Below are 13177 nucleotides of genomic sequence, written 5' to 3'. Positions count from 1 at the left end.
TCTTTATTGGTTGCTGTGGTGAGACATAATTCTTGCCGATGTTCAGGAGTCAGTCATCCTGTCACACAGGAACAATGCACAGCTCCGTTTACATGCCACAGAAGACTGTGAGAAGGCAGGTAAGTGTATTTTATTGAAGAAGAAACATTTACATGAGTCTTCTGCGATAAATGGCAGCGGAATGTGTCGCTGCTGCCTTTGCAGCTTAGGGGGGGTTGGTAGTAATGTGTGTTTTTTTTTTTTTTTTCTTCCCACCCCCCCAACCCATAGTGTAAAAAATGTACTTGGGGGGGGGGGGGGGGGGGTGACCTACTGTATGTATAGAGTAGTAGCGTTGTTGCCATAGGAAGAGGTGTGTTAGAACTATAGAACACCTTCCTACTATTTTCTATAACATGGGGGGGGGGGGGGCGGGGGGTTGTTCTATAGTCTACATAGATAGTGAGAAATATGGTAACTAACAACACTGAAAGTTGCACAGGTACTCAAAGTTTTTCAGTAGACATGATTACTGATGGGCTGATATCATTTTGCACTTATCGAAGAGATATAACAAAACACTTTGGTATATTCAGTGGAGAAAATAAGAGAAGACCGATTACATACACTTTAAGGCCTAATTCAGCTAAACTGTATGATTAGATGTGACCAGAACCCCTAAACCAGGGGTCTCCAAACTTTTTTTTAAAGAAGGACCAGTTTATTGGTGTCAGTGGGGGGAACAGTGTGCCATTGTTGGTGTCAATGGGAGGGATAATGCCCCATTGTTGGAGTGAGTGGAATGAATAAGTGCCCCATTGTTGGTGCCAGTGGAATGAATAGTGCCCCATTGTTGGTGCCAGTGGGAGGAACGGTTCCCCATTGTTGGTGCCAGTGTGAGGGACGGTGCCCCATTGTTGGTGCCAGTGTGAGGGATGGTGCCCCATTGTTGGTGCCAGTGTGAGGGAGGGTGCCCCATTGTTGGTGCCAGTGGGAAGGACGGTGTCCCCATTGTTGGTGCCAGTTTGAGGAATAAGTGCCCCATTGTTGGTGCCAGTGGGAGGAATAAGTGCCCCATTGTTGGTGCCAGGGGGAGGAATAAGTGCCCCATTGTTGGTGCCAGTGGGAGGAATAAGTGTCCCATTGTTGGTGCCAGTGGGAGGAATAAGTGTCCCATTGTTGGTGCCAGTGGGAGGAATAAGTGTCCCATTGTTGGTGCCAGTGGGAGGAATAAGTGTCCCATTGTTGGTGCCAGTGGGAGGAATAAGTGTCCCATTGTTGGTGCCAGTGGGAGGAATAAGTGCCCCATTGGTGCCAGTGGGAGGAATAAGTGCCCCATTGTTGGTGCCAGTGGGAGGAATAAGTGCCCCATTGTTGGTGCCAGTGGGAGGAATAAGTGCCCCATTGTTGGTGCCAGTGGGAGGAATAAGTGCCCCATTGTTGGTGCCAGTGGGAGGAATAAGTGCCCCATTGTTGGTGTCAGTGGGAGGAACAGTGCTCCATTGTTGTTGTCGGTTAGTGCCTCAAGGGCCGAATAAAAGCAAGCAAAGGGCCGCAGTTTGGAGACCACTGCCCTAATCACATGTAGCCCCTCTGATGGGTGCTTACATGGGAATAGCAGTGGATTTGGCCATTCCTTTGTATAGAGTACAGATCTTGTCACAGCTTTTCTGATACAGTTTGCATGGAGCTGAAATTTCTGACAGATTTTTGCAGGGGAGAAGCTTTTTGCCCATCTCAATGGGACCCAAAAGCTGACTATCCAGTAGCAGAATTTGGTTTGAACTTTCGCATTTTAAGAACGTTTGCTCGATTTTCTACTTGTTAGTGGGTTCAAATTGACATTCGTTTTTGTCCATAGTGAAGAGACAATTCGAAGGAGCAAGATGGAAAATTTTTCTCAAATTGTGTTTGTAGTTTTCGTTTGGAAAATTTCACTCTTTCCAAAATCGAATGTTAAAAGCAAACAAAAATTTGAATTAACGTGGAATGTATTGAGAATTTTTGTACAAATAATCATATGAACGTTTGTTCAAAAATCTACTGGTGTTTGGCCAGCTTAAGCCTTTGGATTGTTGGGATAGATATTTGGCACTTTCAGAATTCATCAGTACCAACATGTTATTTCACTACAGGTTTATTCTAAAGGGAAATCTATTTCTATTAACAGCTTCAAGACCAAGCCTTTTTCTGACATTTTGTTGTTTACAAGTAAAAATCTGTATTTTTTGCTAGAGCTCCCAGACATTATATACAGTGGTGTGAAAAAGTGTTTGCCCCCTTCCTCATTTCCTGTTCCTTTGCATGTTTGTCACACTTAAGTGTTTCGGAACATCAAACCAATTTAAACAATAGTCAAGGACAACACAAGTAGACACAAAATGCAATTTGTAAATGAAGGTGTTTATTATTAAAGGTGAAAAAAAATCCAAACCATCATGGCCCTGTGTGAAAAAGTGATTGCCCCCCTTGTTAAAACATACTATAACTGTGGTTGTCCACACCTGAGTTCAATTTTTCTAGCCACACCCAGGCCTGATTATTGCCACACCTGTTCACAATCAAGGCATCACTTAAATAGGAGCTGCTTGACACAGTAAGGTCCACCAGAAGATCCTTAAAAGCTACACATCATGCCGAGACCCAAAGAAATTCAGGAACAATTGAGAAAGAAAGTAATTGAGATCTATCAGCCTGGAAAGGGTTATAAAGCCATTTCCAAAGCTTTGGGAATCCAGCGAACCACAGTGAGAGCCATTATCCACAAATGGCGAAGACATGGAACAGTGGTGAACCTTCCCAGGAGTGGCCGGCCGCCCAAAATTACCCCAAGAGCGCAGCGACGACTCATCCAAGAGGTCACAAAAGACCCCACAACAACGTCCAAGGAACTGCAGGCCTCACTTGCCTCAGTTAAGGTCAGCGTTCATGCCTCCACCATCAGGAAAAGACTGGGCAAAAATGGCCTGCATGGCAGAGTTCCAAGGAGAAAACCACTGCTGAGCAAAAAGAACATCAAAGCTCGTCTCAATTTCTCCACAACACATCTTGATGATCCCCAAGACTTTTGGGACAACATTCTGTGGACCGATGAGACAAAAGTGGAACTCTTTGGAAGGTGTGTGTCCAAGTATATCTGGCGTAGAAGGAACACTGCATTTCATAAAAAGAACATTATACCAACAGTAAAATATGGTGGTGGTAGTGTGATGGTCTGGGGCTGTTTTGCTGCTTCAGGACCTGGAAGACTTGCAGTGATAAAAGGAACTATGAATTCTGCTGTCTACCAAGAGATCCTGAAGGAGAATGTCCGACCATCTGTTCGTGTACTCAAGCTGAAACGAACTTGGGTTCTGCAGCAGGACAATGATCCTAAACACACCAGCAAGTCCACCACCGAATGGCTGAAGAAAAACAAAATGAAGACTTTGGAGTGGCCTAGCCAAAGTCCTGACCTGAATCCTATTGAGATGTTGTGGTATGACCTTAAAAAGGCCGTTCATGCTCGAAAACCCTCTAATGTAACTGAATTAGGACAATTCTGCAAAGATGAGTGGGCCAAAATTCCTCCAGGACGCTGTAAAAGCCTCATTGCACGTTATCGCAAACGCTTGGTTGCAGTTGTTGCTGATAAGGGTGGCCCAACCAGTTATTAGGTTTAGGGGGCAATCACTTTTTCACACAGGGCCATGATGGTTTGGATTTTTTTTCACCTTTAATAATAAACACCTTCATTTACAAATTGCATTTTGTGTTTACTTGTGTTGTCCTTGACTATTGTTTAAATTGGTTTGATGTTCCGAAACACTTAAGTGTGACAAACATGCAAAGGAACAGGAAATGAGGAAGGGGGCTAACACTTTTTCACACCACTGTACAGTGGTCTTCCAAATGCAATTTTTGGGGGAAATACACTTTAATGCATTAAAAAAGAAAAAACTGAAGTTAGCCTAATTTTTTTGTATAATGTGAAAGCTGATGTTATGTTGAGTAAATAGATGCCTAACATGTCACGCTTTAAAATTGCGCATGCTCGTGGAATGGCGACAAACTATGGTACTTAAAAAATCTCCATTGGCGACATTTTTTTACAGGTTACTTGTTTAGAGTTACAGAGGAGATCTTGTGGTAGGATGATTGGTCTCGCTCTAATGGTCGCGGTGATACCTCACATGTGTGGTTTGAACACAGTTTACGTGTGTGGGTGTGACTTACATATATACGTTCGCTTCTGCGCGTGAACGTGGGGGGATGGGGTGCTTTACATTTTTTTTTTTACTTTATTTTACTTTTTTTTTTTTCTGGTGAAATTTTTATTGAAATATAAAAAATAAAAAAAAGGATACATATGAAACATTCATGCAGGGGATAACAGTAGGCTCAAGACAAAACCATGTGTTTAACTGCACCTACTGTATAGGGGGTGTTTTTTTTTTTTTTCTTAAAATAATTAACTGTTGATCAACAGGGACCCTCCGGCCAAGGTCAGGGGTCAACAAGGGTGCCTGAACCTTAGGACACAGGGGCTGGAATGTGGAACTATCTACATGAATATATGTAAATACAGCTTAAACTGGTCATCTAATGAGAATAAAAATAAAAAGGGCGGGGGGGGAGGAAGAGGGCCGAGGACCAAGGGAGATGAAAAAGACTATGGAAGGAGAAAAATGAGAGAGACAGAATGAGAAAGTTCACACAGGCTGGGAGATGGGTGAGGTCAATTATTACTTTTTTATTTTTACAATGTCCCTTGAATTATTATTTTTTTTGATCACTTTTATTCCTATTACAAGGAATGTAAACATCCCTTGTAAAAGAAATAAGCATGGCAGGTCCTCTTTACCTTTAAAAAATAAATAAAAATTTTGGCTTTAAGAAGAAAAAAAAAATCAGCCCTTTAAGACCGAGAGGCGGAAATGACGTCAGACATCGCTCCGGTCCTCCAAAGGCATAGAGCCAAGTGAGGGCAAGATGAACTTCCTGCCCAGCCACCAACTGGATTGCTTTAGGTTAGGCCAACAGCTCCGGTAAACCTGGAACACACCGGGGGGGGTACATCTCCCGCCACCTTTTAAAGTGATCCTGCAGCAAACATGCCGCTGGAACAACTCTGTCGGAAAGCTCTCGGTTGCCGACATCGCTGGACCCTGGGACAGGTGAGTGTCCATTTATTAAAAGTCAGCACCTGTAGTATTTATAGCTGCTGACTTTTAATAATTTTTTTCCAGTGAAATCCCTCTTTAAAGGTTTTTTCTTATTTTTTTTTTTTTAAAGCTGTTTAAGATTTTTCATAAATGCAACAATAAAACTATATAGTATAATACAAAGGCACCATTGATATATGGCAAAAACATAAACACACCCAGTAGAACTATATGACCGATTGGATAAAATGAGATATAAACAATCAGTCCCAAGTCCCATACAACCTTCCAGATTGGTGGTGGGAGGTGGGACTGTCCAGAAGTAAGGCATATAGGTTTAGGTGCCTAAAACCAAATAACACCACAACACACACACACACACACACACACACACACACACACACACACACACACACACACACACACACACACACATACACACACAAAATTTACACACACCAACTCATCAGCGCCATGGTCCCAGACTACTCAGAACAGGGTATTGAACTCCGTTCAATATCCGGCTTTCCTATAGGGTCACAGATGACATTGAGGCCGATCTTGATCGGGTGAAGACTGTACCCCAGAATTCATAGAACATGCTCTACTTTTGTATATTAACTTAAATGTGGTTAACTCCCCGTTAACGGTATAAAGTACGGTATAGAGTTTGAGCCTTTGGAGGGGTGGCATCTTTCCAGTGCAGCGAGATGACTTTTTGTGCATAACACAAAACCTTTGCGTATTAATGTCTGTGTACACACCCACAAAATTTACACACACCAACTCATCAGCGCCATGGTCCCAGACTACTCAGAACAGGGTATTGAACTCCGTTCAATATCCGGCTTTCCTATAGGGTCACAGATGACATTGAGGCCGATCTTGATCGGGTGAAGACTGTACCCCAGAATTCATAGAACATGCTCTACTTTTGTATATTAACTTAAATGTGGTTAACTCCCCGTTAACGGTATAAAGTACGGTATAGAGTTTGAGCCTTTGGAGGGGTGGCATCTTTCCAGTGCAGCGAGATGACTTTTTGTGCATAACACAAAACCTTTGCGTATTAATGTCTGTGTACACACCCACAAAATTTACACACACCAACTCATCAGCGCCATGGTCCCAGACTACTCAGAACAGGGTATTGAACTCCGTTCAATATCCGGCTTTCCTATAGGGTCACAGATGACATTGAGGCCGATCTTGATCGGGTGAAGACTGTACCCCAGAATTCATAGAACATGCTCTACTTTTGTATATTAACTTAAATGTGGTTAACTCCCCGTTAACGGTATAAAGTACGGTATAGAGTTTGAGCCTTTGGAGGGGTGGCATCTTTCCAGTGCAGCGAGATGACTTTTTGTGCATAACACAAAACCTTTGCGTATTAATGTCTGTGTATGGGACCTGAGTACAGAGTCATTCAATATGCCTAATAGTCCAACTTCCGGGGTTTGAGGTATTGGAAGCTGTTGTTCAAAAAAGCCAAACAAATCCCTCCAGAAAGATGACAGTCCTGGGCAGCTCCAAAACATGTGAAGTAGATCTGCATCTCAACTAAGCAGCTATTCCTAAGGCCATACGAGCCAGATTAGATATATATATATATGTGTAAATGATGAATACATTTAAATTGGATAAATTGATCAGCAGTGCTAATAATCTCTTGAAAACAAACCTCTGTGGCTTCTTCCCAGCCCTCTTTAGAAAGCTGAGGTAATAACACCAACTATAAGGTTTTTTATCTTAATTCTATGCATGAAGATAAAAAAAACTCCCACCAGTCCCTCGGCCGTCAAGGACTCGCCCTCCAGATTGTCCTTTGGCTCCTGCTGCTGTCAATCAAAGTCAGATGGCCAATCAGGAGAGAGAGGGGGTGGGACCAAACCTCAGCTCCTTGTGTGAATGGACAACCGGAGCTGAAACTCGGCTCGAGTGACACCATAGCAAGCTGCTTGCCGTGGGGGCACCAAACAGGAGGGAGGGGCCAGGAGAAATGAAGAGGGACCTGAGGAAGGGAGGATATGGGCTGCTCTGTGCAAATCCACTGCATAGAGCAGGTAAGTATAACATGTTTGTTATTTTTTTTTTTTTAAAGTTAGATTTTACAATTACTTTAAGTCTTTGGATTGTTAGGATAGATAATTAGCACTTTCAGAATTCAGCAGTACCAACCAACATGTTCTCTCACTACAGGTTTATTCTAAATGGAATTTTTTTTTTTTTTTGTTATGTATTTTTTATATTGTATATTAAAAAAGGAAAGAAAATATGGTACTATCTTATATCCAGTAAAAATATAAAAAAAATAAAAATAAAAAACATTGCTGCTCTGCTTGAATACTGGAATAGTGGCTGGCAAAGTTCACATCATTGCTGTTATCCCAAGAAAACCCAACGCACACAGATGGGGTTAAACAAGACACTTTGGTTATTTGTCACCATGGCCATCGGGAAGCGGAAGGTTTTTCAAATCGCATTTCTTTGATGGAGGCAGCAATGAAAAAAAGCAGCCTTGGACTAGAATGACTATATAAATCACGCACGGACAGAGACGGTGCTCGCGTTTAGGAAGGACAATTTCGCAGCTCGTGCGTAGAAGCTCCAGAGAGAATTGCTTAGCGGGAAAAGGGCAGCAAAGAAGCGCAAGAGCTTTTTAACTGGCACCTTATAAAACTATTTTGATGTAACACCCCCAGGCTGTAAGCTAAGTAGCAATATGATCTAAAGAAAAGACAAAACTATGCAATTAGACTCGCAGCGCCGAATTCTCCTCACTTATATAGTGAAAATTACTAGCTGGAAGTCCTGTGGGAAATTGTTAAGTGGCGTTACATTGATATTGCATGGCGTTTCCACCTGGCTTGATGAAAGATCATTATAGTTTTTGTGCTGGAATACATTTGAACTTAAAGCACACTTTAACAATTTGGCATCTTTCCGGGCTGAATTGAAAAGAAAGCCTTAAATTTGGCACACTGAGAACACAGTTTGACGTCTGAGGACTGTTGTGTTTGTAGACGAACATTGCTGTCGAAGAGAACCGTGCCATCCAGCTCCCTCAATTCCACCTGTTGCTGGCAACACTGTATTCTATAACATAAGTCTCCAAACTCTTCAATACAACCACATCATATAGTTTTCAAATATTTGCAAGCCAAAAAATTCTATAAATTTTTTTTAATGAATAAAATTTTAATGAATATGTTTTACTTGGAGCTTTTACAGGTGATGGACAGTCTGTGGGCATAATACAGGAGATGGTCAGGGACTGCAAACATGACACAGGAGATGGTCAGGGACTGGGGACATGACACAGGAGATGGTCTGAGACTGGGGACATGACACAGGAATGAGATGGTCTGAGACTGGGGACATGTTAAAGAATTTGTTGTAGACTAGGGACGTGTTTTGGGATACAGTTATAAACTGGAGACACATTACATCAGGCTGCTAGAAATCAATACTATAATTTAACAATAGGGAAATGCAAATCAGTGACTTCAGGGACCCTCAGGGCTGTACACAAAGGGCCACAGGTTGGGTACCAGGGCAGTAGAGTCTACATCAGACCTCCTCTCCTTACACCAGAGTGCCCATCGGAGTCGCCGCTCCCACCATATTTTTACATGAGAACATCACATTCCATGCCTACCTCATAAACTTACTATAATGGGGTAAGGGGAAAATGGGACTTTAAATGAGGCAAAACAAAGAGTTGGGACTTTGAACGTAGCACGTGATTGCAAAAGAATAACTTGATGAATATAGGATGTTAATTCATATACATTGTTTAATTCATATAAAATAGTGTACAAACATGATCTAGATTTCTAGTTGAAAACAATTAACATGTTACTAACACGGGTTGCTACTGTGTTATTTGGATGGTGAGCTCTATTGGATTTCCATCAGACATATCATTTGGTGTTGAGGACAAATAATTCAATTCTAGTCTCATCTGACCATATCACCTTTTTCATGTGGCCTCAGAATCTTCAAGGTGCATTTTGGCAAAGCTCAGTCGTGACTGCATGTGGCCTTTCTTGAGGAGCGGCTTTTTTCTTGCAACCCACCATACAAGCCACGTTTTTGGAGAATTTGTGCCACATGACCTCTTTGTCATAAATCCCTGCAGCTGCTTTAGGCCGCGTACACACGGGCGGACTGTTCGCCCAACTTTGTCCGCTGAACAGTGTTTGGGCGGACAGTCCGCTCGTGTGTGGGCTTTCAGCGGACAGTTGGACGGACAAGGTTTTTCGGAATTTCCGAAAAACTGTCCGCTGAAACCTTGTTTCAGCGAACAGTCCACTCGTGTGTAGGCTTGTTCGTCAAACAAAGTTGCGCGCATGCTCAGAAAGGATTTTCACGCCGAAAGCTATAATGCAGTGTATAGGACGTCGTATTTTCCGTCCCGTCGTACGTGCCGTTCACGTCATCGCGCACGGTTTCAGCAAACTGTTCGTTCGTCGTGTGTGGCCATGTCCGTCCATGCTAATTTTGAGCGGACTGTTTGCCGAAACTGTTGGACGGACAAAGTTGGGCGAACAGTCCGCGCGTGTGTACGCGGCCTTAGAGTTTCTGTAGGCCTTTTGGTAGCCTCCCTGGCCAGTTTCCGCCTGGCTCTTTCATCCAGTTTTGAGCGACGTCCTGAATATCTTCCACTTCTCTATAATAGACTTCACTGTGCTTTTAGGCATTGATAAAGCCTTTGAATTTATGTTTATTTTTTTATCCATCTCCTTGTGCCTGTCCACAACTTTATCCCGGAGATCTTTTGACCATGCCTTGCCACCCATAGTTGATTGTTTGCTTCAGTTACCAGGAACTGAAATGCCACAGGAAAGCTCCTTTCATGCTGAGCTAATCAAAATGACCACCGCTGATCAGTTGAAAACCAAATGTCTGTGTGTCATTGAGAAGGTGATTGGCTACACCTGATTGAGTCAAATTTGATTCCTTTTTCCAACTCCGTGATTCTGTTTTTTGAAATTTGTTTACGTTTTTTTCTGAAATGTTGATGTTAGATTGTTCACTTGGATGTTTATAAGTTGCAGTAAATTACAGCTGGATAGAACAAAAATTGTGTCTGTCTTAATTTCAGGTAACAAAGCAGCAACATGTGATTATTTTAAAGGGGGGGGGGGGGGTGATTATTTTCTATACCCATTATAGTCTGTAATTAGATAGGTACATGGGGCAGCCATGTTTGCTCATCACATATGAATTTTCTGTTTCACAGTTTTGTACTGGTATAAAGTGGTTTTGCTTTACAGCTTCCTTCCGCAATGCAAATCTGAGTTGTCCAACCCTCTGAAAACAATGATTATCCAGCAGTTTTTGAGAGAAGGCACAATAGTCGCTGAGACAGAGTTTCCACTAGTGGCTAACCTTAAAATTGTTATTTCAACAACCAAAATGTAGAAAAAGCTTGTAAAAAAAAAAAGTTGATAGCCATAATACTTCCTCCCTTAACCGCTTAACCCCCGGACCATTTGGCTGGCCAAAGACCAGACCACTTTTTGTGATTTGGCACTGCATCGCTTTAACTGACAATTGGGCAGTTGTGCGACGTGGCTCCCAAACAAAATTGATGTCCTTTTTTTCCCCCCACAAATAGATTTATTTTGGTGGTATTTGACCACCTCTGTGGTTTTTATTTTTGCGCTATAAACAAAAAAAGAGTGACAATTTTGACAAAAACACATTATTTTTAACTTTTTGCTATAATAAATATCCCCAAAAAATATAAAAAAAAAATTTTTTTCCTCCGTTTAGGCCGATCCGTATTCTTCTACATATTTTTGGTGAAAAAGAAAATGCAATAAGCGCATATTGATTGGTTTGCGCAAAAGTTATAGCGTCTACAAAATATGGCATTTTTATTAAATTTTTTTTTTTACTAGTAATGGCGGCAATCAGCGATTTTTATCATGACTGCGACATTATGGCGGACATGTCGGACAATTTTGACACATTTTTGGGACCATTGGCATTAATATGCCAACAGTGCGAATAAAATTGCATTGATTACTGTAAAAATGTCACTGGCAGTGAAAGGGTTAACACTAGGGGGCAGTGAAGGGGTTAATATGTGTCCTAGGGAGTGTTCTAACTGAAGGGCAGAGGGGACTGTGCAGGGAAACTAACAGATCGCTGTTCATACTCTGTATGAACAGACGATCTGTCTCACTGCTCAGAAAACCAGAAACTGTGTTTACACACACAGCTCCCAATTCTCCGTGTGCCCCGAGCAATCGCTGGAGCTTGGCGGTGATCGAGACCACCGGGTACTTGCATCGTTGCGGGGGGTGCTCAACCGCCCCCTAGTGGCCGTTTATGTTACTGACGTAACATAATGGCGATTCGCGCAGCCGAGCCGTGCTGCCACAGTACAACTGCGGCAGGTGGTGTGGGCTAGCGGTTAAGCAGCAAAATGTACAGATGAAATACGTTAGTAAGAGATGTTACTATTCCATTGACCATTCAGTCCTGAGATGTTTACAGCTCTGCCACATAGCACAGGGGAGAAAAGCTGAAAAGATAATTAAACAAGCAGCTCCGGCGCTGCTTATTTCCTAATCTTGTCTCCACAGAGCCACTTCTTCTCTGCTAGCTGGCTGCTTGTCTACACCTTTTTGTGACACCTTTTTAGACTATATGGACTTGTCTTAGCCTGGTCTGGCCAGTTTATACAAAATATTCTCCTCTAACACTGCTGATGTGGCGTATGCACCACCTCTATTGTACTCGTAACTCCCCTGTGTCACCTGCCTGCATCACTCCCCCTAGCGCTTTTCCTATCCCCACGAAAAAAAGCTCATATATTCTTGTGAGGGGTTTATTTGGACAGGAATTGGAAGGGGCTCAACATAACGCTAAAAAATACAAACATCTTTTCATTTAATAAAAAAACCATCCACTTTCCTAAAAAAATAAAAATCTGATGGATTGTTTTTTTATTCAATTTTAGGTTTTTGCCATATGTCGGAATGGTAACTATCGTGATGAATGATTATCCCAAATTTAAGGTAAGCAGAACGTAATGTTTTCTTACAGCTGACCTAAACCCTCTCTTTATCTTTATCTGTCCTCTCCCCCTACCACAATTTAGTGTTATATGTGCAAAAGACAAAGTCCTATGTATGTAGGTAATATTCAAGATATAAAAGTTTTTTCCTTTTTTATTTATTTTTTTCATACCGGATGTTGTTGGTACTTCTAGGACAAATTGTACTTTGTTTAATAAATGGGGACACACTTTGCTAACGTCATTTAACCACTTCAATACCAGACACTTTCCCCCCTTCCTGCCCAGGACAATTTTCAGCTTTTAGTGCTGTCGCACTTTGACATTTGCACAGTCATGCGACACTGTACCCGAATTACATTTTTATCATTTTCTTCCCACAAATAGAGCTTTCTTTTGGTGGTATTTGATCACCACTGGGGTTTTTATTTTCTGCTAAATTAAAGAACAAAATGTTTGACCAAAAAAAAAGTTTTCTTCGTTTGTTATAAAATTTAGTTTTTTCCTTCACTGACGGGCACTGATGGGCACTGACAGGTGGCACTGATGGGCACTGACAGGCGGCACTCATTGGCACCGTGGAGGGCACTGACTCACTGTGGTGGGCACTGACACTGTTATGGGCACTGACTGGCAGTTGATGGGCACCGATTGGCATTGTTGTGGCACCTCTCATGGGGGCTACGATGATGATCAATGTGCTGACTATCAGCGCAGACCCCCCCCCCCCCCCCTCCGACAGGGAGAGCCGCCGATCGGCTCTCGCCGTCAGCGAGAGCCAATGAAAGCTGTTTACCGGCACTTCCTGGTTCACAAGATGAACAGCTGTGATTGGTCACAGCTGATCGTGTGGTAAGGAGCCTCTTACAGAGTGACACACAGCACCACTGATCGCCACTCTGCACACCAGCATGTTATCCTGCTGGATGTCATATGATGCCCAGTCAGGATAACTGAACCACCACCCGGTCGTCATTCTGCTATAGGACGTGCGGAAAGTAGTTAAAGATCAACTTGG

General features: G+C 42.5%; 1 protein-coding gene across 1 annotated transcript in view; it reads left to right on the top strand.

Moving 5' to 3' along the window:
- The window catches only part of SEC11C (SEC11 homolog C, signal peptidase complex subunit), a 75347-nt gene that overhangs the window by 58810 nt on the left and 3360 nt on the right, over positions 1 to 13177 (top strand). The window contains exon 5 of the mRNA XM_077462913.1: positions 12103 to 12160. Within this exon, the coding sequence (XP_077319039.1) occupies positions 12103 to 12160 (58 nt within the window). The remainder of the gene's footprint in view (positions 1 to 12102; positions 12161 to 13177) is intronic.

This window comes from Lithobates pipiens, unplaced genomic scaffold (assembly GCF_037356315.1).
Source record: "Lithobates pipiens isolate NorthernLeopardFrog02 unplaced genomic scaffold, aLitPip1_a1.2 Scaffold_3, whole genome shotgun sequence".
Taxonomy (NCBI): Eukaryota; Metazoa; Chordata; class Amphibia; order Anura; family Ranidae; genus Lithobates; species Lithobates pipiens.
This window is presented reverse-complemented; position numbering and strand designations above follow the sequence as displayed.